The sequence below is a fragment of the Pelophylax lessonae genome (assembly GCF_965119305.1).
Source record: "Pelophylax lessonae genome assembly, chromosome: 9".
In the NCBI taxonomy this organism is placed as follows: Eukaryota; Metazoa; Chordata; class Amphibia; order Anura; family Ranidae; genus Pelophylax; species Pelophylax lessonae.
Genome location: NC_138776.1, coordinates 125,226,085 through 125,251,705, shown reverse-complemented (window position 1 = coordinate 125,251,705; position 25,621 = coordinate 125,226,085). Strand labels below are relative to the sequence as shown.

General features: G+C 43.3%; 1 protein-coding gene across 1 annotated transcript in view; it reads right to left on the bottom strand.

Annotated features, from left to right (window-relative positions):
- Nucleotides 1–7,806, bottom strand: part of LOC309564268 (lysosomal acid lipase/cholesteryl ester hydrolase-like) — a gene marked incomplete at its 5' end in the record, with an annotated part of 40,767 nt that extends 32,961 nt beyond the window's left edge. Inside the window, 2 exons of the mRNA XM_082268891.1 lie at nt 5,049–5,169; nt 7,802–7,806. Of these exons, the coding sequence (XP_082125017.1) occupies nt 5,049–5,169; nt 7,802–7,806 (126 nt within the window). The remainder of the gene's footprint in view (nt 1–5,048; nt 5,170–7,801) is intronic.
- Between the last annotated feature and the right edge of the window lie 17,815 nt (nt 7,807–25,621).

Sequence of the window (25,621 nt, the reverse complement as noted above, 5' to 3'; positions counted from 1 at the left end):
GGCTACTACAGCCAGTAAGATTTTGGAAAAGATTCGAGGTGATGTGGTAAGCCCGAAAGGGAGACAGGTAAATTGAAGATGCACCTGACCCACTGCGAATCGGAGAAATTTTTGCATTTCTGCTGCGACTGGGACGTGAAAGTAGGCATCTTTCAAGTCTATGGATATCATCCAATCCTCTGGCTGTACCACTTGCCGAATTGTAAAAAGTGTTTCCATCCTGAACCTCTCTTTCTTGATGAAGGTGTTTAGGTGTGTTAGGTCTATAACCGGCCTCCAAGAGCCGCTTTTCTTCAAGACCATGAAGAGCGGAGAGTAGATGCCTTGGAACCGTTCCTCGGTTGGGACAGGCACTGCTGCACCCTGGGCAACCAGGGATTCTACATATGTAAGAAGAGTTGACTTCTTCTCTTCTGAACGGGGTAAGGCCGTAGGAATGAAGCGAAGAATGGGGCTTCTGTCGAAAATCCACACATGTCCGTGTGATACGGTTCTGACGGCCCATTGATCTTCGATCGAGGCTGCCCAGACGTGCGCAAACTGAAGCAAGCGTGCGCCTACCCGCACCGTCTGGACAGGTTCGATGTCAAAAAGACTTCGTCGCCTCTCGGCTTGCTGAAGATTTTCCTTTGGAGAACTTCTGCCCTGTAGACTGAGGGCGCTTCCAGTTCTTCCTGAACTCACGACCGGGCCTGTAAAAACGGGCCTCTCTGGCACGATCAGGATTTTGTCTGTTTTGAGGTCTTCTCTGATCTATCAACCGGCGATCCTGGGGAAGGAAACCAGATTTACCACCAGTGGCACGGGTAATAGCACTGTCCAGTTTATTACCAAAGAGGGAGGAACCCTCAAAGGGAATTTTGCACCAGGCCTGCTTAGAGGCAGGGTCGGCCAACCAGGGGCGCAACCACAAGGCGCGTTTGGCCGTGACAGAGGACAGCATGACCCGCGCCGCCAAGCGGATTATATCAATGGATGCCTCACCCAAGAAAGCCGTTGCCAGTCTCAACTCCTGAATGGCTGAACTCCTGGCCACCTCTTCGGAGACAGTCTGAAGTGTAGCCTCCACGCTGTCTACCCAGACTTCCATTGCCTTGGATGTGGCTGCCAAAGCCAGAGCCGGCTTACACGCCATACCTGCGGAGAGATAAATCTTCTTAAGATCTGTGTCAATCCGCCTGTCAAGAGCGTCTTTGAATGAGACTGAGTCTTCCAATGGTAAGGTTACGTGTTTCACCAACCTCATCAAGGCCGCATCCACCGTGGGAGCGGAGTCTAGATGTTTCACCTTATCATCCTTAAAGGGATACATTCTGGAGACCTTAGATGACAAAGAGTTTCTCTTTTCAACTCCCTGCCACTCGTCTGTAATAATTTCTCCCAATTCCCCTAGGAGGGGAAAATGGGAACGCTCTTTTTTGAGGTGTTTGAAGTATTTCTTCTGTTTAGCTGGGGACTCAGCTGGATCTTCCCATTTTAATGCCTCCTTAACCGCCTTAACTAGCGGTGGGACCATAGCAAGTTCAAAACCTACATTCTGGTCTGCCAAATCATCTTCACTGTCTGTAGAATCTTCTGACAGACGACTTGGTTGTGAAGTACCTGGCTCCACTTCATCCCTTGGGAGGAAACCAGGAGCCTCTGAAGAGTGACCCGAAAGCCTGCTCGAATCCCAATCTCTAAGGGATTCTTTTACAATCCGCCTGACCATAGCCTCCACTGGTTGTGCAGTGTCTTGCTTTTCCCTCAAAACCCTGGAATAACAGGTATCACATAGGGATCTATCCTCAGGGATATGGGCTCGACAGCCCCAGCATGATTTCCCTGAACTTCGGTCAGAATGGCGGGATTGCCGCGGAGCGACTGAACTGGAAGTGTGCTCATGTCGTTTAGACCTGGAGCTAGACCTATGACCAGACTTTGATGAAGAATGCCGATGGGCTGAAGGAGAACGATCCTTTGATCCAGAAACAGGGCGTTGGTCAGACCTAAAAGGGCTAAATAGGGAAAGAAAAACACACTTAGGCTCCATTCCACCAGCCAACGCAAGCAGGTAAGGGTTTAAGAAAACTAGCTCACCTGTTGCGCAGGGACTGGCCACCGGGGGGTGGTGAAGCATCCATTTGCAGATAGAAGCAAAAGCCTGCACAGAAAGTAAGCATACATGTACTGACTTTCGTCTCCACACCAACCCTTTTACCCCAAATGGCACCTGGATCAAAGCATGACTCACCGCTGAAGAGCAGAGAAACAGCACGGGGAAGCCACCGCAACGCCCGCAGACATCCCATTGTAAACAGGAATGACAGCTGCTTAAATCTCCCGGGCGCCGCAAAGCCACGCCCCAAACGACGCAATATCGTCATAGGAAATCGGGAGCGATGCGCGCGCATGCGCAGACGATACCAGGGCCAAGCCTCATCCTGGACAACCAATTGAAGGTCCAGCGAGGCAGGGGGAGGAGCCTAAGCGACGATCTGGAACGCAGGAGCGCTCCACCGCACAAACAGGAAATACAATGAAACCAAAAGAAAGTTTTATACTTTACCACCATGACGATAAACGAACAGTCTCAGGCCTGGATGAATTCATGCGTGTGTGACAGGGCACCAGGGCCTATCCGCTCAATAGCAAGGACGTATTGGCCATCAATGCAGCCCACCTCTCATTCAGGATTTACGGCATCTTCAGCATTTTAAAATAATATTGCCCGGGTCCACCCGATAAATATCGAGATTGCTGGACATAAAACAGGAGGCATCTGACATCAACAAGGTCCACACGCCACCAGCTCGCCTGAAACCGATAGACGTCCTATAAGGTAAGACTTCCTTCTCGCAGGAGGAGGACGAAAAAGGAACACGGCTCCTGGTAAGGAGCAAAGATTTATGGGAGTGGGGTCCTATAGGGTAGGAGAGGAGGCGGAGCCTACCCATACGTGTGCTGCCATGGAGTCTGTCAGGAAAATGCCTTTTTCACCTTCTAGAAATGCTATTCCCTTGTCATTTCCTATGAGCATAACTGAAAACACAAACAATGTTATCTTCCTTCTGTAATCTGCTAATTCCCCAACCCTATGTAATGGGGATGAAGAGGGGAAGACTTGTTTGAAATCCAGCCTGGGGGACAACAATGGCTTCCTCATAGATACATTGGAAGGTTAAGCGTTGTCACCCGAGGACAGGAAGGTTGTCATTTGCAGGACCACCAAGTGGAAAAATAAAGGGACAAAAACCATAAAAAAATAAAGGGACAAAAACCATAAAAAAGAGAACTAGCACAACCACGACTACACCTGAGGCCCAGTTCACTGTGTCCTGTGCTTAGAGCAGCCCATATATTTCAATGAGCTGCACTATCCATAGAAACGCAGGGAAAGAAGTCCTGGACACTTTTTGAAAATCACGCTACACAGAATCACATGGTGCGGCGGCATCATGTGGTTTTGTGTGTGTGAAACCGCAGGCATTTTGCCAAATCACGGAAGTGCCATTAAAGTGGAAGTAAACTTCCATTGATTGTTTGTACCTATAGGTAAGCCTATAATAAGGCTTACCTTGAAGTACTGTAAATATCTCCTAAACGTGCACCATTTAGGAGATGTTTACTGTACATGCAGCGATGATGTCATAGGCGCCTGTGCTCTGAAGGAACAGCCACCCATGCCATTTCTTCAGAGCACTGTGTCGTAACTGGAAGCTCCCGCGCGCATGCCTGGGCGGTCATACAGCCAAAGTCTGCGGACCCGGGAGGAAGACTGGTGAAGATGGATGCGTCCCCCAGCGGTGACAACAAGGGCTTCGTTTGGAGGTAAGTTTTACATAATGTGCTAGTATGCAATGCATACTAGCAGATTATGACTTTACTTTTGTAGGTCAGGAAAAAAAAAAGCAGCGTTTTACTTCCTCTTATAAATGGTACCCCTGCATGCCTGCTAATCAGCAGCTTGTTTCTCTTGTATGTAGGACTGGCGGAGGACTGGTGAGCTGCGATGTTTTACAATTTTTTTTTTGGGGGTTATATACTCTAAAGTTCCATTGGGGTAAATATATGAATTCCCTCTTTTACTGAAGTTTTCCACAAGACAGGCTATGTACTATACCCCTTACTAGTTGTGGTATACTTGGCTATGTTCATTGTTAGGTATGGTGTGTGCCATGTCTATTGTGCTGGTCAAAGCATATGTTGTAGTGTGCTGTTTCCAGTCTGCCTCTTGAATGAGCCCTGAAGGAAAACTTTCCTGGCATGGAGGCAGCAATGTTTATTTTTAATTTCTCAAATGTTGGAACAAGCATTGAAATAAAGAAGCATGCGATCATTTTCTCCCATGCTCCAAGCTGAATCCTCCCACACTGCCTCAGATGCTGGGTGTGAGCAGTATACAGTATCATCCACGCTCCATATACACAGGAAGAAAAAACAGGCTGCCACACTCCAATGACCACATGGATCCCAGTTTATTAGAACTAACAACCCTGCTTTTGGGGCCTGCCTGCTAACGCATTTCACCCATTGGAGTGTGGTGACCTGTTTTTGTTTTGTTTTATTCCTTTGCAAATAAAGATGTCTTACTTTACAGATATGCATACTTGTTCCAGATCAGTGACTCCGACTGGGTTTCTACCTGCCACACAGAGCGTCTCACAGGAGGGGTCCGGTGTGTCCTGAATTTTTGGCTGAATTCAGACCTGAAACAGACCAGAAGACACACAGGACTCCTGTGCACTTCGCACCAGAGCCGCTCCGGAGATATGTGAACTGGCTCCATAGAGAGCCGGTCACAATCTCCTGAAATGTGAATCGGATGCAGGGAAAACCGAATCCAATTTGCAATGGTGTGAATCCAGCCTCAAACATTGTACCATACGGGCAACAAGCATCTTCAGAATAGAATTGCCAATGGCTGCCCCCATGTGTCTCTCAGGAAAGACTTTTGCATCATCCAGTTTTAGTAAATCAACCCCACAGTGACAGTAATTTTCACTGGTTAATGTTATTTTACACTTCAGCATTTGCAAATTCTATCCCACCGACTGAGAACAACTTACAACATTCATGTGTACTTCAGGGTCCACTTTATGAAAAATGGGATTTACTGTACTGGAAAACGTTTCTGTAACAGATCCGGAAATCAAAATGGTCACAGCCATCAACACCCACATCTTGAAACTGATAAGAGAAAAGGGAAACACAACATATAAATAGCACAATGGATCTGTACTGTTTTCGCAATTCATTTTGTATCACCTTTTCTAGTTTTAACATCTCACACAAGTGTAGCACCATCCTAGGTAGGTGCTAGAGAGAGAGAGTATAGTTTTGAATCCTTTCTGCTTACCAGAGGCATTGCAGTTATATCTATATTGTTCTCTGCCTACCAGAGAGTTTTTACAGATAGCTGCAGTACATCGCTAATGGATGCTGTCAACTTTATTTTTCTTAAATACACAAAACCGTATGTTATGAAAACTTAAAAAAATGCAATGTGTGAATGGGTGTGGGGGGGGCGCATGGGATGCATTGTCTGCATTTAGCTGCGGTAAATACGTTTCTCTATCGGTAGCTAAAAGCTGAAATCTAACCGCTCGTGTGAAAGGGGCCTCAGAGTTTTCTTTACTGGAACTAAGAGGCCAAGCCCAACCCCTGAAAAACAATCTGACACCATAGTCCCCCTTCACCAAATGATTTGAACCAGTGCACAAAGCAAGGACCATAAAGACATGGATGAGGTGGAGGAACTTGACTGGCCTGCACAGAGTCCTGACTCCAACCTGATATCACACCTTTTTGTAATATAGTGTAAATGTAGTCTGATTAAACACCATAAATGGAGAAAAAGTGTCCCTTAAAATGGTAAGCTATCAGCAGCTGCAGCTACCAAAGCCGGCAGAATATTAGCATGCATAAAGAAAGGGATGTATTCCAGAGATAAAACTATAATCCTACCACTTTATAAAACTCTGGTCCCACCACATCTGGAGTATTCTGTCCAGTTCTGGTCGCCAGTCCTCAGGAGGGATGTGTTGGAGCTGGAGAGAGTCCAGAGAAGGGCAGCTAAACTAATTAGGGGATTGGAGGACCTCAATTATGAAGAGTGTTTACAATCGCTTGATTTATTCTCCCTGGAGAAGAGACACCTGAGAGGGGACATGATAGCGATTTACAAATACCTCAATGGTGATCTCAGCATAAAAAAAAACTATTCAGTCGCAAGGATTGCATGAGGACGCAAGGGCATACAATGCGATTAGAGGAGAAGCGTTTTAACCTCAGGCAATGCAGGGGGTTCTTTACTGTTAGGGCTACAAGACTGTGGAATTCTCTACCACAAATGGTAGTAACTGCAGGGAGTATGGATACTTTCAAAAGACTCTTAGACGTACATCTCAAGGATCAGAACATTCAGGGGTATGAGAGATGATTACGGCCACACACACCTACACAGGTTGAAATGGATGGACTATTGTCTTTATTCGACTTCAACTACTATGTAACTATGTAACCATGTCATTTTGCACCAAAAGTATTTCATATAGCACAACAAACACATCAGAATTACAGACATAGAGAAGCATGTCACTGAATTGTATTACCACTAAAATGTGTCAAGAAATACATTTCCATTTCAATGTGTATAATTCATTGCTCCTCCTTGTAACTCTGTACAAATATGTGAATTTCAGAACCATTTTCAGAAATGTATAAATACTGATCAAGGGATCTTAGTTGTCCCAAAGCTTTCATCTTTATTAAAGCAATATTAACCCCAAAAGCAAACATTTATTATATTACCACTTACTAATTCTTAGAAGTGATGTCTGTATTCATTTCCTTTTTTAGGCTTTCTTTCATCTACTTTCATCTGGTGATCCAACCAGCAAGTCTGTTGTTTTTCACAAGCTCAAGCTATAAAGCCATAAAGTGTGAGCTGGAGTTTGGCCTCAATTTGTTATCTAAATTTGCTAATACATTTAACACCACCCTCCCCCCAGACTGACAATCATGCTGTCTGCTGTGCCTCCTGTTTTCAATCCTCCAGAGTTGTGTCTCACTAATACAGGGGGTGTACTACTGGCCAGATCATCAGGTGAAGACAGAGAAAAAAAGCCAAGGAAAAGAAAACTAATGCAGCTACCACATCTAATAATTTGGAGTTTTTACTGCTTTAACTCAAGTTAGCCAAAAAAGAGTATCACTTAAACTCTAAACTATATCGAATAGAAAGAGATCTGCTTACTCACCCAAGGTACCAGAGATAACGTACTGTCAGGACTACCAGGAACTGGACAGTTTATATCGCAAGATGTCCCACCTCACTCCACTGACACGCCTTGCCTTATCTGCAGTAAATAGGCTGAACAAAAAAAATCTGACATTGCATTTTTGCAATGCAGGAATAAAATGAGTGTATTATGTTTTTTAGGGAAGAATGTAAACAGTTCAGCTTAATTTGATTCTTATCAATGTGTGTTACTCCTTGATCACTTTATTTCTGTGTAAAGTTTGTAATTGTATTTTTAGATGGGGGAAGTCCTAATTGCTAATTTCATGCTCGAGGTATGCATTATTCTCCTTCTATTCTTCCTTCTAAGTTCTTTTCACTTGTGTGTCTAAATTTCAGCTTCAGCTAATGAACACTGTAAACAACTGACTTTTTCACAGTAATGTAAACGCTAAAAAACTTTTTAAAATTGCAGAGCTACTACATGTACAAGAGAAAGTGCTTGCAAACCCAGATCCATAAAGCTGTTAGGAGACCAGGGTGAAATTTCCTCTGAACCCACGGCAGGAAGGCACTTACATCATGTTGCTTTGTCATTAGCTAAAGACTATGGCAGCCTTTCTCAATCTTTTCAACACAGAGGAACCCTTGGAATAATGTTCCGGTCTCAAGGAACCCGTGCTACAAATTTCTGTATCTACGACTCATGGTACATTAGTGTGATGGTCAGTGGGAAGAATTACCACCTTACAGATAGCTGAAAAGATCAATGATGTCAGTGGGAACTTATTGGGGAGGCAGAAATTGCTCATAGCGCAAAGATCCCCTAGCATCCTCTTGAAGAAGCATAGTTGAGACACCCTGGACTATAGGATCCAAACAACATAATCTTAGCCTTTGCAGATATCAGGAGTCTGTAAGAAGCCAGGGAGGTAAGAAGCTGTTCAAGGTGATCAAAAACAAGGCATAACCATCTTATAAATATAACTATACAGGCAGAGAGAGATGAGGGCGCTCCGGTGGGGGGCGGATGGCCAGTCGTGAGTAGCGGTGGGGGGACAACACTTCAGGCAGCACTTATGAGAGGAGAAGCAACTCTGAAAGATCATGAGAAAGAGAGAAAGGCTCCTCTAAGGGCAATATTAACAGGTTTATTATAAAACACAAGGGGTTAAAAACACTTACAGGATCAAAAGAAGGCATATCATAGAAAAGTCCTCATGCAAGTCGTTTGTCCTTCGTCTTATCTGCAGGGGAGAGTGAAGAGAGCTGCCAGCAGCTGTCAGATTCCCAGAAGACGTGCAGAGGCAAGGAGGCAAGGAGGGGATGGGGAGGCCTGGGTTCCAGAACCACGCTGGAACGCACATGGCTTCAGATGAGGGCTCCGTCTGATGAAGGAGCCACGTGTGCTTTGAAACGCATTACTGTACACTGCCGTCCAGTGTTTTTAACCCCTTGTACTCTATAATAAACTGCCTAAGGCCTCTTTCACACGGTCCGCCTTGCTCAGCGGGGATCGATCCGCGATCCCCGCTGAGCCGGCGGATGACAGCTCCGTCTCCGCTTGCAGAGCGGAGAGGGAGGTGTCTCAGCCCCCGCTGCCCTCTATGGGGGATTGGATGAGAGCGGAACGCCTGTCTGCTCTCATCCGATCCGATTCCTGAACGGATGGAAAAATAGGGTTTCCATCCGTCCAGATTTCACGGACAGGATCAGATACAGATGGCAGCGGGTGTCAGCGGAGGTGTCTCCGCTGACATCCGCTGCACCATAGAGCTGCATGGAGGATCTGATCAGATCCGCCTAAAAAACTGACAGGCTGATCTGATCGGATCGCCTGTGTGAAAGAGCCCTTTCTCTCTTTCTCATAAATACATAATTTATGAATATAAATAACATAACATAAATAAATAAAAAATATAGCCTTTGCAGATATCAGGAGTCTGTAAGCAGCCAGGAGGGTTATTCAAGGTGATCAAACACAAGGCAAAACTATCTTATAAATATAACTATAGAATGATGGGGCATATGATGAGAAACAGTTTGTGTGGTATTCAGATTTAGTGGACCTGTACCTTTTGAACAAATTGCCCTTTAACCACTTAAGCCCCGGAGGATTTGGCTGCTCAATGACCAGGCCCTATTTTGCGATTTGGCACTGCATGAATTTAATGGAAAATTGCGCGGTCGTGCAAAGCTGTGCCCAAATGAAATTGACATCCTTTTTTTTCCCACAAATAGAGCTTTCTTTTGGTGGTATTTTATCACCTGTGCGATTTTTATTTTTGCGCTATAAACAAAAAAAGAGCGACAATTTTGAAAAAATAACAATATTTTTCACATTTTTTTATATGAAGTTCTCAAGAAAAAAAATGTAAAATTTGTTTTCTGCTACACATTTTTGGGACAAATTTTGCCCCCTTTACTAAGTCATTGCAATGCCACCCATATTCCTGTCCTTTTAAACAGGGTGACTGACAGTAAGCTGACACTAATGCTGCACAGGTGTTAGGTTACTTTCACCCTGGTAAAAGGGCAAGAATATGAGTGGCATTACAATGACTTATTAAAGGGGGAAACATTTTTGGTAAGGAGCATAGACTGTACAGGAACAGGCGCTTCTGCTACTTGGGCAAAACTGTCCCTCACCTCAGTCACTGCAGGCTGCCCAGGAACTCCTTTCAGAGCTGATCCATGCATCCATCCCACAAGACCCACACCAAGACAGGAAGACCGCGGGAATCGGCATGAAGATTCAAGGCATGTGATTGACAGAGACAGACAGCGCTTCCGATGCACCCATTGGCTGTGTAAGTAGCAGGAGGCGGTGCAGCCTGCAAGATTTAGGCTGCACCCACTCCTGCTGCCTCCCCAGCCAATGGGTATTTGAGGTTCTCCTTAGTTCCTCCCTGGCTCCCTCATGACATCACCCAGAGGTAGGACACAAAGTGAAAGTAAGATACAGGACGCTTGTCCGGTCCTGTCTTGGTGTGGGATGGATCGGCGGCGCTCCCCTGTGATACCTCCGCTCCTCCTCCCTCCCTCTGCCTACCAGCTCTCCATCCGCCTCCCTCTGCAACTCCCGTACAGCGATCCCCTGTGATTCCTTCGCTGCCATGCACCCGCACAGGATCGGGGTGGCAACAGGGGTGGCAAGGACTTTGTCTGGGGTGGCAATTGCCACCCCAGCTAACCCTCTGGCTTCGCCACTGAGGACAAACAGAGAAGGTGAATCTGCTTTATGAAGGGGAAAGACAGCAATAAAAGCGAACAGAGTACTAATCCAACTCCACTCTATCCAAAACTAAAAAACTTTGAATCTGAAAACTGAGAACTTTGAATCTTTTTAAAAGTAACAAGCAACTAGTGTTTACAGCGAGGAATTGAAATGGTAAGCATAGATAATGAAAGTAAAACTTTTGATTACGATTTGAAGGACAACTACTTTACAAAGTAGTTTACAGTAATGTGGTCAACACTGTTATATGGCTGAGCTTCCACATAGTGTTAAGTCTATGATACCAAAAATGTAGGTAGTCAATGTAACCTTTGATAAAGAATATTGCACAGTTTGTATCCTGAGGGTGCATCTGGTTTAGAGGATTAGAGTACACCAACTAATTATATAAATCATTATATACAGGTTCTATATTTTCATTGCATAAACCAGTGCTGCCATGATCAATAGGACATGACCTTCTAAAGTTTTAGGATTTCTCTCACAATCATGAATAGCTCTATAATCAAGACTGTTTTGTTTACTTTAACACTATGACCTAAATCTAGCTCTTCATGGCAGCACATGTGCAAGGGTAGGTAGGGTGTTGGGGTGGGTGTCATGTCCTCCATTTTTCCCTCCTTGTTGGGCGCCAAGCAAGGGTCACATAGGAGGCCTACCCCGGGCCGGATTCTTCTGGGCTACACTAGGCACTTTGGTTTGGGTCACTGCCTTACACATGCAGTACCTTTACTTACACACATGATGACTGATGCATTTAGGAGGAACATGCTGAGCCAATGCCCTCTCCACCTGTCCAGCATATTACTGCTACCCTCACTCCCAGTAGTTGTATGATGTCCTACCTCCATGCCTGCACTCACTTAAAGCGGAGTTCCACCCAAAAGTGGAACTTCCGCTTTAGGGAGTCCTGACCCCCCGACATGCCACATTTGGCATGTCATTTTTTTGGGGGGGGGAGCGGGTACCTAGTTTTGACAGGTACCCGCTCCCACTTCCGCTCGGAGCGCCGCGGCGCCCTGAGCGGAAGTTCTCCTCTCCCCCTCCCTCCCTGCAATCTTCTGGGACACGTCAGAGGTCCCAGAAGATTGCCGGCCAATCACGGCGCGCAGCGCGACTCGCGCATGCGCAGTGGGTACCCGGCTGTGAAGCCGCAAACTGTAACAGCCGGGTGCCCACAGCAGTGATGCCGGCGCCGAGGGAGAGGATCGAGGCTTCCGGCGGCCGCATCGCTGGACCGTTGGACAAGTGAGTAAATGGCTGGAACTCCGCTTTAACTCTTCTTCTTCCATACCTGTGCACAGGCTGGGCACCTCTATGGTGCTGGTCTTCCCCTGTTGCTATGGAGATGGACCTGCTCATTGACAGAATGCTGACAACATCTCCTCCTGCAAGAAGCTATCCCACCTGTCACATGTACACGCTTATGACAGACTGCGTGTGAAACCTTTGTTGCCCTTGGTAACCACTCATGTCTCCACGCTGTATTAACACTTGTACTGCTGTCTTCATACCCCAATGTGTATAACTAACCCGAACTGTAGACTATGTGTGCTGGTTACTTGCATTACACCCCTTTAATAACTTCAGACCAGGCAAGGACAAATTTTCGAATGCTTTACTTAAATAACCTGGCATGACAAATAAACGCAACAGTCCTTCTCTAAAATAATTCCCTAACTCAGGCTTGTGGCTGCCCAGTAAACAGTACCTGCATAGGATAGATTCCGTTGCTGGTCCATGATGGTAGTATGCAGGGCTTGCATCTTCACGGTGCAGGTTCCAGCAATCCCCCTAGGCTGTAGAAGGATCCTGAAGGCAGATGTTCCTTAGTTTGCACTCCGGTCTCGGCATATTTAGCAGGCTATCAGAATAAACTCCAGCAATGGTAACGGCAAAGACTGTTCTCTCTTGTTTACAAGCCCCTGAGCCCTTCGGGTCTGGACCCCTGTCCCTTTTATAATGCACAGAACAAGTGAGTCAGACCCAGAAAAGCCCGCCAATAAAGAACTGGGAACATACAGTAATTGACACTAACCTGCCTACAAACAGACCAGCCTTGTACAGATCAATCAGTAAACTGCATATATAAAAAAGTGTTTGAGAAGTAGAAAGCAGTGATATTTATTAGGGTTGGGATTAGATGGTTGACTTCTGCAGCACATCTTGTTCATTATTTGCTGCTTTGGGATAACCACATTTTTGTTTTTTTAATAACTTTTTATGGTGATGAGCAAACATGCTGTGAGGCATGTTATCTTATGTTAAAAGACTATTTAGTAAGAAGAATTCTGGTATAACCAGTGGCGCCTATAGCGGTGAACTATAAGCCACGAGATTGCATCACCCAAATCCTGTAATAAAACACAGACACTACCATATAGCAGCACCACAAACAAAAGCTGGTTGGAGTATTGGAATTTTTTTTTTTTGCTGGTGCACAATGAAGCGTTCAACCCAGTGTACAGCATACCAAAGAACTGGTAAAACTTCAAGGGTCTATGTCACACTAGTGTGTTGTGGAAATGATAAAAATGCAATCTAGACCAGTGGTTCTCAATTCCGGTCCTCGGGACCCACTAACAGGCCAGATTTTAAGTATTACCTTGGGGGATGCAGACTAGAATACTGCAATCACTGAGCAGCAAATGAGATCACCTATGATGTAATTTAGTTATCTTGCAAACCTGGCCTGTTGGTGGGTCCCGAGGACCGGAGTTGAGAACCACTGATCTAGACAGAGTAACGGCCGAAGAGCGTGGTGACGTCACCTCTGGTTCAAACCAATGCATTTCGTCATACGTTTGACGTTGTCAGGGGCGTACAAATGTTTGACATAGTGCAGGCATACTGCACTATGGTGCACTGAAAAAAAAAGAAAAAACCCCAAAAAACATCAAGTGCTTTAGGATGCTCAGCTAGCTTATTGAAAATTAATTGTCTGGTGTTGCATTAAGGGCTGCCTTAATGCATGATAATGTGCTGCATTCACATATGCGTGTTATCACAATGCATAATCTTAATGTGCCCTGAGCAAGAAAATACATGGCATAATAAAGGAAATGAGGTATCCATTTTTTCTATAATTTAGTTGGTAAGAAAATGTTATATTTTTTTTTTAGTGTTCATGCAAATAAAAATTATTTCATATACCTAAAAAAAATGATATATTCTTGAACTAGAGGATAATAAACTTTAGACCCTGGAACTACAGTAAAAAAATACAAATCTAGAACTACACAAAAACTATTTTATTTGTAGGCGAACTAAAATTGCTAGACTACAAAGGGGATTTCCAATGTTAATCAGAATCCCTCATTGTGCATTTGATTCTGCCACGTAACAACACAGGCCTCCTCTGGCAGCTTCTACAGTCTATTTCAGCTGCAAATGGAAATAATTTCTATCAGCACAGTGTATAAGTAGGGGTATTTAATACTAATAAAATCATGGTAAAAAAAAATTATATGCCAGTGTAAAGAATGGACAGCAGATTTTGCCTTTTAAAAGTTACATTTTTGGATTATGAAAAAATACATCAAAGCTGGGACCCAGTTACTTGTTTCTCCTGCTGAGAATACATTTTCTTGACTGAAACCAGGAAACCCCCTTTAAGTTGGTGTAAGTAAGTCTAATAAACCCCAAATCTCTCCATAAAGAGTACCTGTCTTGGCCCATTCTATCACAAGTGATATTGTTCATCCCTTGTGATAGCAATAAAGTTACATTTAAAAAAGTACAGTAAAAAAAAAAAAAAAAATTAAATAAAATACAGTGTAAAAAAAAATTAAATAAAATAAATAATAAAATAATGTTACAAAATGTTGAAAGCGCCCCTGTTTCCCCATGCTCATGAGCAAATGTGAAAATGCATGTAGGTCCTGCACACATACTGTATGTAAACGGTTATCGCAACACACATGTCAGGTCAGAATGGAAGCAAAAATTCTAGCGTCAGACCTCCTGTGTAACTCTAAACTGGTGACCTGTAAATGCTTTTAAAGTGTCACCTATGGAGATTTTCTGTATAGGTAACGTAATTTGGCACTGTTCCATAGGCATTAGCCATTTCAAAACAGTACATGTTTGGTATATATTTTCTTGAGTATTATGTTGTGTTTGTGTGCACTAAAATTCACTTAAAGTGGTTGTAACTCTAAAAAAAAAAAAAAAGATAAAAGATCCTGTTCCTTTAACCACCTAAGGGCCTAGACTTTTTCTAATGTTTGTTGTTTACAAGTAAAAAATCGTAATTTTTTGCTAGTGTATTTTACCCTAAAAACTTGCATTTGATAAATCGCTGTGACATAAAAAAATGCAACAACCACCATTTTATTCTCCAGGGCCTCTGCCTAAAAAATATATAATGTATAGAGGTTCTTAAATACTTTTCCCAGCAAAAAAAATCTTATTTGTACATGCATGCGAGAAATGCCAGAATTCGCCTGAAGTAGGTAATGGGTGTGTTCAATAACAACATGAGAAATTAGAATTGTTTGTGCGTTATCAGCCTAAGCACATTGAGTCTGTCTATCGTTGTGACTTAGATGATGATCAGCTCACATTTTAAGGCATAATACTGCAGAAAACCAGTTCATTCTAATGGGTTCACATACTTTTTCTTGTCACTGTACTGTATAATATTTTTTATATAAAATTTTGTAATTTTCTTTTATTGATTAATACATATAATACATTAATACATATATTACATTATTCATGGAGCACAGGATAGAGCAAAATAAATTAAACTCTGTTAAATTTAGATACACATTAACTGCAAAACAAACTATCATACCTTGATCACAACCTCTGGGAAAATACCACGTTTTGCAAGTCGGCAGCAAAACAATGTATTTTCCCAGAGTTTGTGATCAAGGTATGATAGTTTGTTTTGCAGTTGGGTTTATTCGTACCCCCCTCCGTGATGTAAGAAACCAGAAGAGATGAGGATTTTGTCCCTTCTGGTTTTAGTTTGTTGTTTACAAACCATTCGCAGCTTGCACAGCATCAAACTCATCTCAGTTTGATCAGATGCTTTGGAGGCCATAGGAGAGATCTGAGGTCTAATAAACCCCAGATCTCTCCATATAGAGTAGCTGTCTTGGCGCATACTATCGCAAGCAATGTTGTTCCCTTGTTTTGGTAATAGAGTTAAAATGAAAAATAGTTATAGGTAAGCCCCCGTTCACACTGGGGCGACCTGGTCGCCTGACAGGTCGCCGTAGGTCACCTGGCATAGAGAAGCTGTGGACCCGTTCTAATAGGAGCGACAAAAATCGCTCCGACTTAGAAAAAGGGTCCGGAGCTTCTTTGGGGCGACCTGGAGTGACCTGCATTGACTTCAATGTTATGAAGTCCGTGCCGGCCGATCCGAGGTCGCGGTGCGAGCAGCACGCCGCGACCTGTGAGGTCGCCCCGGGAAGTCGGATCGCCCCAGTGTGAACGGGGCCTAAAAAGAAATGTAAATAAAACAAATAATAAAATCATTTGTTAGAAATGTTAAAGTGCCCCCGTTTCCCCATGCTCACGTGCAAATGTGAACATGCACGTAGGCCCCGCACACATATGTAATCGGTGATCGAACCACACATGTGTCACCAAAGTGAGAGTAATAATTCTAGCACCAGACCCCCTGTGTAAGTCTAAACTGGTAGCCTGTAAAGGCTTTTAAAGCATCACCTATGTCGATTTTTAGGTAACGTAGTTTGGCACCATTCCATGGGTGTTAGCAAATTTTAAAACGTGACATGTTAGGTATCTATTTACTCAACGTAACATTATCTTTTATGTTTTACCAGAAAATTGGGTATCATGTTTTGTTTTTGTCCACTAAGAATCACTTAAGTGTATTTTACCCCATAATAATAATAATAATAATAATAGATAATAATAATAATAGAATAAAATAACCCTTGTGCTTAGTTAACAGTGATCCCGAGAAACTGTTATATCCTGAATACTGGACCAAATATAATACTATATTAAAAAATGTGTCTGTCCCTTTAAATACAAATGATGTTCAATTCATAAATTCCAATCAAACAGACACAATTCACTGCTCATAATTCATAAATAATAATTATAACATGATCAATAAATACTGTACATACATCCAAAAGCACAATTAATAACCAACGTGCCAAATAAATTATTTATAAAATTCATATAAACATATAGTCCATGATAAATTATATGTGAATAAAGTGCTTTGTGCTCAAAAAAACATCTGTTGGAAAAGTACTCAAGTGCTAAAAGTGCTCCTTAACCACTTAAGGACCGGGAGGTTTTGCCCCCTAATGACCAGGCCATTTTTTTGTTATTCAGCACTGCATTACTTTAACGGACAAAAAAAAATCCCAATAAGCATATTTTGATTGGTTTGCGCAAAAGTTATCTCGTCATGAACTAGAGGAAAGATTTATGTCATTTTTATTTATTTAATTTTTTTTACTAGTAATGGCGGCGATCTGATTTTTAGCGGGACTGCGACATTTCAGCGGACAGATCAGACCCCTAACTGATATTTTTTACACTTTGAGGGGACCAGTGAATTTTTCTACAGTAATCAGTGCTAAAAATATGCATTGATACTGTACTAATGACACTGGCAGGGAAGGGGTAAATCCAGGGGTGGTCAAATGGATTAAGTGTGAGCCTAGGGGAGTGTTTTCTAACTGTATGGGGGAGGGACTTGTAGAATCAACACAGAGACCTATGATCCTAAATAGGAGGATCACAGGCTCTCTGTGTTCATTCCAGAGTGAATAATGGTCTGCTGTGTTTACAACAGCAGACCATTGCTCTCTCTACGGGGAGCGATCACGGGTGCCCAGCGGTAATCGCGGCTGCCGGCCCCGTGGATCGGCTTCCCTGCTGTCTAATGGGGCGGGCGCACAGCTCTGCCGGCACGCGCGTGCCCCTAGGAGCGCTCCCGTGAACCGCCGTACCTGTACCGAGCCTGCCTGCCACAGTATATCTGTCAGCAAGTGGTTAAAGGAGAAGTACAGTCAAAGCTCGTGACATCAGAAAGGCAAACAGGCTGGGCCCTTTGCAAGTGCAGTTGCATTAATTTTCCCCAGAGCTTCAAGGAGATGTATAGCCAAAGCTCGTTTGGCTGTACTTCTCCTATGGATCACAGGAGTGCAGTTCATTTTGCACTCCTGTGACCCGTTGTCATAGTGGGCTGAAGTCTGCTCTCTGCTGATGTCACAGAGTCGGTCCAGGCTCCTCGTCATCACAATCACAAAGTTATCCCTGGATGGACACCTGGCTCAGCCTATCAGCGAGGCGCTGAGAGCCTGAGCCAACCGCTCCCCACCCTCCACAGCCCAGCACTCCAATGAGCGAGGAGGAGGCAGAGCAGAGAGCGGTGACTGACAGTCAGCAGCTCTCTGCTCAGGGAGCTGTCAGAACCGAGCGATCAGCGGTAATCAATCACTCGGTTCTCAGTATCACGTACCTGGTGCTGGAGGCCAATGGAGAGAGAGGGCTTCCCTTGCGGCTAAGTTCCAGACCCCCCTGAGGATGAGAACAGGAGAGGTCAGGCCCAAAGTAGCACGGGTCCCCTGCTAGACTGTGTGCAGAAGGATCCAGAGTACAGCTGGAGTGCTGGAGTGGAATCAGCAGACAAGTGGCGCCCGTGAGGTGTTTGCAGGACTTGGATAATGCTAAGACTGGAACGTGGTCAGGTGGATAGCCAAGATCAGGAGCCAGGTGGATGTCAGAGCAAGCGTAATCAGGTGGATATCCAAGGTCAAACACAGGAAGCAATCAGAAGACAGGTCAAGGACAAGCTGGGTCGGTAACAGGAAACAGGAACTGGAATATCACAAGAATAACACACTGGAGGAGCCGAAGATCAAGCAGCAACTAAAATCACTGGCAGGCTTCCTTATATAGGCCCAGGTAAATTGCTGGTAGTGCTGCTGGGTCCTAAAGTCCTTCTGCTGCTAAGTTGCTGATAGCGCTGCTGGGTCCTAGAGCCCTTCTCATGGTGTTTGTGCCCTGACACTCAGTGTACAGGCTCCGGGGGACAGATGCAGCCTCCACCTGGGTAAATATGAGTTAAAAAAAAACTTACATCTCTTTTAAGCAAAAGGTAGTAGACCAAAGCATTTTCCAATTACAGATATCAAATGCACTTTTGTATACTAAAGAAAAAGTCATTACTCTCACTGTCAGACCCCCGGGTAACTTTATAGAATGTAATGGTATAATCCTCAAATTAAAAAAAAGCATGCGTGATTGGCATTTGAAGCAGAGGATGTGACATGCGTTTTTGATGTGAGGATTATTCCATTGCATTCCATCCAGTTACCCAGGGATCTGACAGTGGGCGTGTCGACCTTTTCTTTGTGATACAAATGTGCATTTCCAATACTGTATGTATTTCAAGATCACTTCAGTACATGTATGTGAGAAATGTCAGAATTTGCCTGGAATGGAAGTACGTAATGGGTGTGTTCAATGACACGAGAAATTGTTTGTATGTTATCAGCTTAAGCACATTGGGTTTGTCTATTGTTGTGACTTAGATGATGATCAGCTCACATTTTATGGCAACATACTGCAGAAAACAAGTTCATTCCAAGAGCTTCACATTTTTTGTATTTTTTTTTTTTTAATAATGCATATACAGTAAACCCCCCTCCATTGCGGGGGTTACGTTCCGGACCCAGCCGCGAAAAGTGAAAATCCGCGAAATAGAAAAACCCTATTAAAATGCATTGTAGGCATGTTTTTTTTTACTGTCACTGTACGTGTAAAAGCATTTTAAGGTCTTTAAACACACTTTTAAAACAATAAAAACTCATTTAAACACATAAAAGATACTGAGAGACAGAGCAAGAGCTATGGAAAACACAAAAATAATTCATTTTTAATGATTTATATAGTAAAATAACATTACAAAAAAACCCGCAATATACCGGGACCGCAAAAACTGAACCGCGATGGAGCGGGGGTTTACTGTAGTACAATAATGCATATACAGTATTACATCAATCATGGAGCACAGGATAGAGCAAAACATAACTTAAATTTAGATACACATTAACTGCAAAACAAACTATCAAACCTTGATCTTGACTCTGGGAAAATATTACGTTTTGTAAGTCGGCTGCTGGAGAGGGGAGCAAGGTGCATCCGTACTCGCCTCCTCTCTGTGATGTAAGAAACCAGAAGTGATGAGGATTTTGTCACTTTTGGTTTTAGTTTGTTGTTTACAAGCCGTTCACGGCTTGCACAGCATCAAACTGATCTGCGGTCTAATAAAGGAGGAGAGATCTGCGGTCTAATAAACCTTTTGTGGCCCATGCTATTACATGTGGTGTTGTTTATCCCCTGTGATAGCAATAAAGTTCAATAAAAAAACATATATATTTATAGGTACAGTGTAAATAAAATATTTAAGTATGCGCACGCAGGTCTTTCGCGCATTTGTAAACGGTGATCACACCACACATGTGAGGAATCGTCGCGAATGTCAGAGTGAGAGCAATAATTCTAGGGCCAAACCTCCTGTGTAACTCTAGACTGGTAACCTAAAGCGTCACCTGTGGAGATTTTTAGGTAATGTAGTTTGGCACCATTCCATTATATATTTACATTCCTTAATTACCACATGCATTTAATTATTTATTTCCTTTTGTGAATTGCTTTACACTTTTTCATGCGGTATTTACCAAGCATTTTGCGGTAAATATTGCAAAACGGCTCAGTAATTTGACAGTTTCAGGATCGCATGTGATATTTAGGAACAATGTGTCTGGACACATAAATACAGCATGCGATCTGCTTTAGTGAATGGAGCCCACTGTATAATGCAATAGCTTCCCCACATATGGGGCAATGATGTCATCATACCTTTTTTTTTTAATCAAGAAAAAGCTTTATTGAGAAAAATTCACACCATTACATTCAATAAAAGAAACACTGTCGGATGGCAGCATCAAACCATAAACATTACATAGTCCACACCATGCCACAGTCCCCCCAAGTTTATCACACATAGGTACAGTTCGATCCACAGAAAAGAGAACATAGTATATGGAAATGCAGGGAACTCCCCCAACCCAGACATTTGAATCAGAAATCAACAGAAGTACCACCCAAGGAATTACAATAACAAACGGTCCAGAACGAGATCATCAGGGGCAGGGCCGGTGCTAGACTGTTTTACGCCCTAGGCAAGATCAGCTACTTGCGCCCCCCCCCAAAAAATAAAAAATAAAAAGGGAAGGTGTTAAAAACTGCTCTATGTTATATCCAGTGACCCTGATCTCATGGTTCCTCCATGTAATGCTGTCATACCCAGTGATCCCAATGTTCCTCTATGTCACATCAGGGGTCCCTGATGTTCCTCCATGTCATACCCGGAGACCCTGATGTTTTTCCATGTCACACCTGGGGACCCTGATGTTCCTCCATGTCACACCTGGGGACCCTGATGTTCCTCTATGTCACACCTGGGGACCTCAATCCCCCATGGCACACCCAGGAATCCCAATTCCTCATGGCACACCTGGTGACCCCAAACCCCTGTTACACTTGTGACCCCTCTCCCCCATGTCACACCTGGTGACTCCGATTCCCCATGGCACACCTGGTGACCGCAATTCTCTTTCACACCAGGGATACTCCATGTCACACCCAGGGACCCTGATTCCCTGTTCTGGGGACACTTACTGGGCAGTATGAAGAGAGTGGCCTGCACTCTGCCCTCCTTCACCATGATCCTGCTTATTCCTTCTCCCAGGACGCTCCTCTCCTGGACCACAGTGCTCACCACAGCTCCAACCGACTCCTGGTGGAGGGAGAAGCAGCAGTCAGAGAGCTCCGCACCTCCTTCATCACCAACATCCTCAGACCATTCCGTTGCCTTGTTGCTTCTGCTCCAGTAAAGGTGCCACCCTCCAGTGCCGAGCTCTGGCTCAGGTTCAGCTCTCCTCCACTCCCTGCTTAATACCGACCCAGGGAAATGAACGGCTGCCCACCTGCTCAGATTAGAGATTCACTTCCCGCCCAGGCATTAGGCCGCTCAGCTCCAGACGAAGAGGATCATTATGCAGTTAGCACTCTGGTGGGCTCCTTTCCTGCCCCTTGGGGCTCCCCCAACAATGGTGGAAAGCCAGGGCCTGGTAGTTCTGCCACTGCCCCAGACACCTGGCATCTTCCTCTGTCCCTTCTTCCTCCCCCCCTTCTTCCTCCCCCTTTCCTCAGCTCACAAGGATCATTCATGGCGGAGTGTGAGTGCTGACTCGTGGCTGCGCCCCTAGATGGCAATGCGCCCTAGGGGGCTGCCTAGTTTGCCTAGTGGAAGCACCGGCCTTGATCAGGGGTCATGCCCGGACTGTTCAACCATACTCCCCATACCTTTGAGAATTTCTGAGGCACCCCCGATGCTGGTATATAACCTTCTCCATACGTAAAGTAGAACCCATCTGTTCCAGCCTCATCCTATACGTAGGTGCTTCCTGTGCTATCCAGTGTCTCAGGATGATTAAACGGGCCTGAAAGAGCACCCGAGTGGCGGCCTCTCTCAGAAACCCCTCCTCCACTATCGCCTCCAGTATCCCAAGAATACAGTGTCTGGGATCCCTAGGGATGTCCACCCCCAGAGCCCCATTAATGGCAGATATCCCTGTGGACCAGTACCTGTGCAACTTTGGACATCTCCACAACAAGTGAATCAAGTCCCCTTTCTCTCTCTGGCATCGTCCACAGAGATCATCGTCGCGAAGACCCATGGCATGAAGCTTCAGGGGGGTGTGATGCACTCTTAGTAGGATGTAAAGCTGCGACACCTGGTGGGAGACATTGAGAGAGCAGCTACGAACTACCTCCAAGGCCTCCTCCCACAGTTCCCCCGGGATCTCCCCGATGTCATGCTACCTTAATTTAATATATTCCTATACATAAATGTTGTTCATATCTCTGAGGGTAAGAATAGCAGGTCATACTTTACCCAGTATGCATTAGGTAGCAGTTGTTTGTATAGTGATAAAAGGGGCAACAATGATGGATGACAGTACTTGCAAATCCTTAATCTTGTGAATAATCAAAACCAAAAACCACCAAGACCACCTTTGTAGTAAAACTACTACTGGTCATTATCACTCGAGTTGTATTACGATGCTTACCCTTCTGTCTTTGTTTATGTTTCTGTACGCTGGCACATTTCATTTATGTACCAATCTGATCAATACTTGTCCTAGAATATTATTTAGTTCCCCCTTTTCTTGTTTGTTTATTTAGTTGGCTTATTTTCTTTTTGATTTTTGTGTTTTTATTTCTATTTTTGTGGTACTTGCCCCATATTGTTGGGGCATATTTATCATGTTTTGGAAATTTGTATGTTAAATTGTAAAATTTTTCAATAAAATTAGATTAAACATAAATGTGTAACATAAATGTGTAATAAATACAGCCAACATTTGTTTAGTCGATACATGGGCTTTATTTCCTTTGCAAAATCTATTATCATTCACCTTGCATAATGGTGTCCGATGGTCTAACTCCAGTGTATTCTGTATATGTAATTATGTTGCCATATACATTAGGGATGATCGAACGGTTCGGGTCGACCATCAGTTCGGCCCGAACATTGGGTGTTCGAGGTTCGGCCGAATTTAGAACTTTTTGCCCAAAAAGTTCGAAATTCGGCAACCAGAACCGACCAAAATGTAATGGTTCAGGAAATGGGCTTTAAAAGCCTGTGATTGGACCAGAACCATTAGCAAAAGCCAATTGAGGGGGCAGAAGAATGCTAGGAATGTGATTGGAGTGACTAGGGGGTCCATAGTCCAATCATTAGTGAGTACGCCCCCCAGTATATAAGATATAAGCCCCCGCCAAATTCCTAGCATTTGTTATACTGGACATGGAAAAGAGTGGAAGCAGTTCTGTTAATTTTACTTTAAAAGTGTCATTTAGCATTTATTAGTGTCAGGAAAGGGATATCTAGTGTAGTTAGAGTGCTCCTTTACACTTTAGTTAGCTTCAAAAATTTAGTTTCTGTAGGGAAAGTATGAAGTGTCAGGGTGACCGTAATGTAGTGTAGGGTTAACTGACTGCTATGGCAGGGTGACCGACTGACCAAACCCTTCCATACCAGGGTGACCGTAATGTAGTGTAGGGTGAACTGACAGTGACTGCTATGGCAGGGTGACCGAACCCTTCCATAGCAGGGTGACTGCAATAGAGAAAAGCTAGTTTCTCTCAAGTCACTTTAGTTTCCGTAATATGGCTTCGCCGCCGCCAGCATTTTTGGCTGCAGGCGTTGCTAGTGCTTTTTTGAGCACATGTTTGGAGTCAGACATGACATCTGAACATGTGTATAGGGGGTATATATACACACACATGTCTGTATATATACACCTGCACATATATAGGTGTGAAAGGAGCAGAAAAAACTACTTGCGCTAATGAAATAATTAGCACCAATATATTTCTGCTCCTATCACACCTATATATGTCTAGGTGTGTATATACATATAAGTATGTGTGTATATACACCACTATACACAAGTTCAGATGTTTTGCCTGCCTCCAAAGAACCCAAAAAAACGCTAGCACCAAAAAAAAAAAAAAACCGCCAAGGTGAGTTGTTGCAGGCATTTTTTGGGGGTTTTTGGAGGCAGGCAAAACATCTGAACTTGTGTATACAGTACCACTATACACAAGTTCAGATGTTTTTCCTGACTCCAAAGAACCCAAAAAAATGCCCAAAAAAAAAAAACGCCTGCTATTAAACCGGCAAGGTGTGAAAAGCGAGAAGCCATATTCCAGATCTATAATTGCACTAATACAAACAATCTTTTTTTTATGGTTCTGGACATGCTACAGAGCTAAAACTTCACAGGTACACCTTTTAGACCCCCAGATACTAAATCCAAAGAAATGTATTTATTTTTTTTTTTTTCAATAATTGGCTCTCTATCAAAAATCTATCAAAAATGACAATTTTTAAGAACTTTTTTTGTGTGATTTTGTGTCTGGGGGGTCTAAAAGGTGTACCTGTGAAGTTTCAGCTCTGTAGCATGTCCAGAACCCCCCAAAAAATCATATAAGTGTAAAAGTGGGTTCCCACCATCCCCACTCTACTGAAAAATGATCTTTTTTATGGTTCTGGACATGCTACAGAGCTGAAACTTCACAGGTACACTTTTTAGACCCACCAAATACAAAATCCAAAGAAATTTTTTTTTATTTATTTTTTTTTATTTTTTAAATAATTGGCTCTCTATCAAAAATGATGACAATTTTTAAGAACTTTTTTTTGTGTGATTTTGTGTCTGGGGGGTCTAAAAGGTGTACCTGTGAAGTTTCAGCTCTGTAGCATGTCCAGATCCCCCCAAAAAAGATCATATAGGTGTACAAAATTGGGGTTCCACCATCCCTGCTCTAATGAAAAATTATCTTTTTTTCTGGTTCTGGACATGCTACAGAGCTGAAACTTCACAGGTACACTTTTTAGACTCCCCAGATACTAAATCCAAAGTCAAAATCAAAAAATATCTTTTTTTTTTTGTAAATAATTTCAATAATTGGCTTTTTTATCAGAAATGACAATTTTTAAGAACTTTTTTTGTGTGATTAATAGTCCCTGGGGCATGACCCAGAACCCTAGGCACTTTTTAGGGGCATTTATTGGGTTTTAGGGCTTTAAAATGGTGTTTTTTGATTACCGAAGTTCGGGTCCATTGATTTCAATGGGGTTCTGAAATCCGGGCTGAACTTTCGGGTAGTTCGGATGTTCTGGCCGAACCGAACTTTTCAAAAGTTCGATCATCCCTGATATACATAAATACACAGATACAGCTACTGTACATAATATAGTACAATGGGATTGGCCTTAATCTGCATGATTTTAACAGCATTTTAGAAAGTGCCTTCAATGGTATATTTAAAGTGATACTAAACACACACTGTTAAATATACATTATCCCTTCTCTTTCTTTATATGGATGATTGCACTGTAATAATTTTACTAAAAAATATATCTAAGTACGTTCTTTCCTAATCTACAGTATCTCAAAAAAGTGAGTACACCCCTCACATTTTTGTAAATATTTTATTATATCTTTTCATGTGACAACACTGAAGAAATGACACTTTGCTACAATGTAAAGTAGTGAGTGCACAGCTTGTATAACAAT